Below are 3,493 nucleotides of genomic sequence, written 5' to 3'. Positions count from 1 at the left end.
TAAGTGTTGATTAATAATAAGTGATCCGATTCTTTCTACCTACACTTTCTCGAGTTTCTGGAAGGCAATCCAAACAATAATTTCACATTTCTATACATGTTCTCTCACATATAAATAGAGCCGATTGAGAAATGCATACCAGGAGTGGATATCCAAGGTTGAACACGGATAATAGTCCCGTACTATTGGACAGTAAAGTCCCAAAAAAACTACCACAGACCAATTCAATCAAAGATAAAGAGGAAAGTATCATCATGATCCTTTACCTTCTGGCTCTAATTCCATGTTTAAACCAAATATTCAAAACAAAACAAAAAAAAGAAGAAGAAAAAAACGAGCATATGAGGTGATCAAATGATAATTAACATTTGTTCCTTCCTCACAGGTTATTTGAATTCATGCATCCAGGGAAAAAACGATGACAAGTAGAAAATAGAAATGACAGCTTGTTAAAATTAGAACTTGGACCTAACTCAACTCCAAAAGCTAACTCAAGAGGGGAGGATTGTCCAAGCTCATATATACAACTCCCAGGTATTTTATCCAACCGATATGAGACAACTAACACAGTTACAGTAATCACCGAGGTGAAACCTAGTGATGGCCCTTTCTGTGCTTCATCCTTGGTCGTTGGCTTCTACGTTCCTAAGGATAACCAAGCGAATGCCCCGTCAGCCGATCTTCTTCATCTACAAAAATGGGGTCTAACCTATGTAGCAGTTCGGCAATTCAGTGGATTCGTGAAGGACGAAGATGTTGGAGAGGAAGCCGCTGCCTTATACTCTAATGTCTCTGGTACAGTTTGGCGGGATGCTATTGAAAAGAGTCGTTCAGGGGACAATGCAACAGAATACATCATTGCGCAGTATAATTCTCCGTTCGAGTTTAGAAACAGACTAAATGAGGTTTGGTTGACATTTGATCTGGAAGACAATTGCGGTTTGAGAAGTGATCCTAATCGATGTTCTTATAACTACGTATGTAATGTATGATCATAATCTGTGTCTGTTCGGTTTTCCAAATAAACAATAATATTGTCACACTTTTAAACATGTGATAGAGTCTGTCTGTGTGGATAATCAGACAGTATATGTTTATGTTAAACCATAAGTTGTATGATGTTTTGATATAACCATGTTTCTGCAGTTATTAGTCATAGTCGTTATGACCATATAATCGTGGTTTAACGATTGAGTTTCACTCTTATGATCATCTATTAAAAATAAATTTACTGTCATAAATATGTGAGTTTTTTTTTCGTATAATAATTTATGTTTATCATTGATCATATGTAGCAACCAAATTGATCTTGAGTAGTGTATCTTTTTCTGTGTAAAAGGTATACAGGGATATAACTATTATATTCAGAATTTTTTTAAATGGTCTAGATATGCCTATAGCGTTTCTGTCTTTCTATTTTTGATATTTATAATATTAATGATTTAATATATTATTATTTATACAATATCAAAACTTTCTAATTTCACTTTATCTATTTTTCGACTTGAAATAGTTTATATTATATTTAAATTAAGAACAATTGTTTATACTTAAATTTAGACGTTTAAATTTGTGAAAAGCGGCTTTATACATGATTGGTAGAAGTGGCTGTCGACAAATCAAGTTTGTGTATTGTTATTCAGAAAGAAACAACCCGGAAACTTTTCTAGAGATGTACAATAGTTTTTAATTCAATTTAATTTTAGTACATGCCAAAATATTGTTCCCACATTTTTTACTTGTCTGGATATTCAAGGTCATCGGCTTGGAACTCGGACCTCTTAAAAGTTATGGATACATACAATATAATATTATTGAGAATTAAAAATCTGCATACATCCTTTATGACTTAGTTCAACAATTCCGGGTGAGATCGGAAAAATTCAAGAGCTTCACCGGTGGGTGAATTGGTAGAGATTCGTAGCCTTCTGTAATGATTGAAATTGAAAGGCACGTAGAGGGCAGGGTGATCGGAATCCGCCAACCCCGGCAACACTTGAACCGTCTCGTCCTCGGCGGGCAACACGAAAAGGGCAATTGTTATACGTACAGTAGCCTTGTAGCATTGCACTTGATGCTTCACGTTGTGAAACCTTCCATTACTCCACACCTATACATGTATGCACATGATTTATTACATAAATAATTGATATTTATACACATTTTATATTTAAGAACTATCACGTGTATAGTTTTGATATAATGCACACCTACCGTGCACATCTATGTGAGCACGAGGTGTCACTCATCCATTGGATGCGCAATTTTTCTATATTTCGTCACATCCAATAGATGAGTGACACTTCATCGATGCTCATATAGGTGTGCACGGTAGGTGTGCAGGATATCAAAACTGATCACGTGTATATATATATATAAATACTTACCTTGCCCGCATCTCCGACGTTAAAAACAAGTGTTGCGGGTACATGATCAACGGAGATTAACTCTCCAGTGGTTTTGTCCACAGCCTCCAAACCATCGACATCATCATCATCTTGCAGTATGGTGAAAAATCCAGCGTCTGAATGCATTACAGCACCCTGTAATCCCACAGTTTCCGGTCCATAATTATATTTGTTCATTTTGAACTGGCATATTCCTTCCTTGAATTCCTCGCCATTCAATCCCAGACCTTCCATTAATTTGCTCCCTAGGAGCTGCGCCAGACCTTGAAGAGCAGAAGTGTATTTTACGATGATCTCCCTGCAAAAAGATTCAAAAATTGCCATTATTGAAGAGCACATGCAGAATTCTTCTCTATCTTTTATTTGTTCTTAACATAAATCAATTAAAAGGTAAAATATTAATTTCACCTTTGCTGAGGAGATACATCCAACTGAGTGCAGAAATTTTCGACAGCAACGGCCGAGCCGCCATCGTCGTATAAACTCAGGCTTTCGAAAAAGGCACTGGCCATGTTAGGTGGGGTGTACCCTTTGGAAGGCTCCTGATGGTTATAATTTCTCATCTTGATTTCCATCGGAAGATCATGAAGAGAACGTACTACATCCTTCATATCAGACATGAGGGAAAAAGGAACCCCGTGATTGATAAGCCTGAAACAACCCCAATCTTCGCAGGCACTCACTATTTTCTGGGGCAGAGTTGAGAAATCTTGCATATCAATCACTGGAACTGACTTGTTTACGGCCATTTTACAAAATTTTATTGCCTTTTTCAAGTTCTTTATCCACGTTTTTATATCTGGGTTTGAGTTTGAATAGTCAAGATCAAGTAAATGGAAAGTTCATTATTCATACAGGATTTTATATATCATATATCAAGTGGATTCATTATTTTGGTAGGATTGTACGTAGTTTGAATAATTGAATAAGTCGTGATTGTTAAGAAATCGGTAGATTATTATATTTAATAAATGTAGGACCCTATGATGAATATTGAATTATGACTAAATTATTATGATTTTTGCATTTAGTGTACATTGATATTTAGATTTTGTTGTTCTAATTTTTTGTTTGCGTAATTCATA

The 3,493-nt window shown here is 35.6% G+C and overlaps 2 protein-coding genes across 2 annotated transcripts; one reads left to right on the top strand and one right to left on the bottom strand.

Annotated features, from left to right (window-relative positions):
* Positions 1–131: 131 nt before the first annotated feature.
* LOC140967366 (uncharacterized) lies at positions 132–992 on the top strand. The gene is made up of 2 exons (XM_073427849.1): positions 132–246; positions 571–992. Exons 1-2 carry the CDS (start codon positions 132–134, stop codon positions 990–992), a joined length of 537 nt encoding a protein of 178 aa, XP_073283950.1.
* A 778-nt stretch (positions 993–1,770) lies between these two features.
* LOC140967426 (2-oxoglutarate-dependent dioxygenase DAO-like) lies at positions 1,771–3,250 on the bottom strand. The gene is made up of 3 exons (XM_073427947.1): positions 2,817–3,250; positions 2,388–2,706; positions 1,771–2,110 (listed from the first exon to the last, which is right to left on the bottom strand). The coding sequence occupies exons 1-3, from the start codon at positions 3,155–3,157 to the stop codon at positions 1,850–1,852; spliced, it is 921 nt and encodes a 306-aa protein (XP_073284048.1). The 5' UTR covers positions 3,158–3,250; the 3' UTR covers positions 1,771–1,849.
* Positions 3,251–3,493: the final 243 nt, after the last annotated feature.

Source organism: Primulina huaijiensis, unplaced genomic scaffold (genome assembly GCF_012295235.1).
Source record: "Primulina huaijiensis isolate GDHJ02 unplaced genomic scaffold, ASM1229523v2 scaffold25037, whole genome shotgun sequence".
Taxonomy (NCBI): Eukaryota; Viridiplantae; Streptophyta; class Magnoliopsida; order Lamiales; family Gesneriaceae; genus Primulina; species Primulina huaijiensis.
Note: the sequence above shows the minus strand (reverse complement) of the source record. Positions and strands in the feature narration are given on the sequence as shown.

What these genes read in the sequence shown, in the direction of transcription:
- LOC140967426 (XM_073427947.1), bottom strand. Translation starts at nt 3,157, where the DNA reads ATGGCCGTAAACAAGTCAGTTCCAGTGATTGATATGCAAGATTTCTCA. An exon ending in GATGTATCTCCTCAGCAAAG is followed by an intron (nt 2,707 to 2,816) that starts GTGAAATTAATA and finishes ATCTTTTTGCAG; the next exon opens with GGAGATCATCGTAAAATACA. An exon ending in ACGTCGGAGATGCGGGCAAG is followed by an intron (nt 2,111 to 2,387) that starts GTAAGTATTTAT and finishes ATACATGTATAG; the next exon opens with GTGTGGAGTAATGGAAGGTT.
- LOC140967366 (XM_073427849.1), top strand. Translation starts at nt 132, where the DNA reads ATGCATACCAGGAGTGGATATCCAAGGTTGAACACGGATAATAGTCCC. An exon ending in AATCAAAGATAAAGAGGAAA is followed by an intron (nt 247 to 570) that starts GTATCATCATGA and finishes CAACTAACACAG; the next exon opens with TTACAGTAATCACCGAGGTG.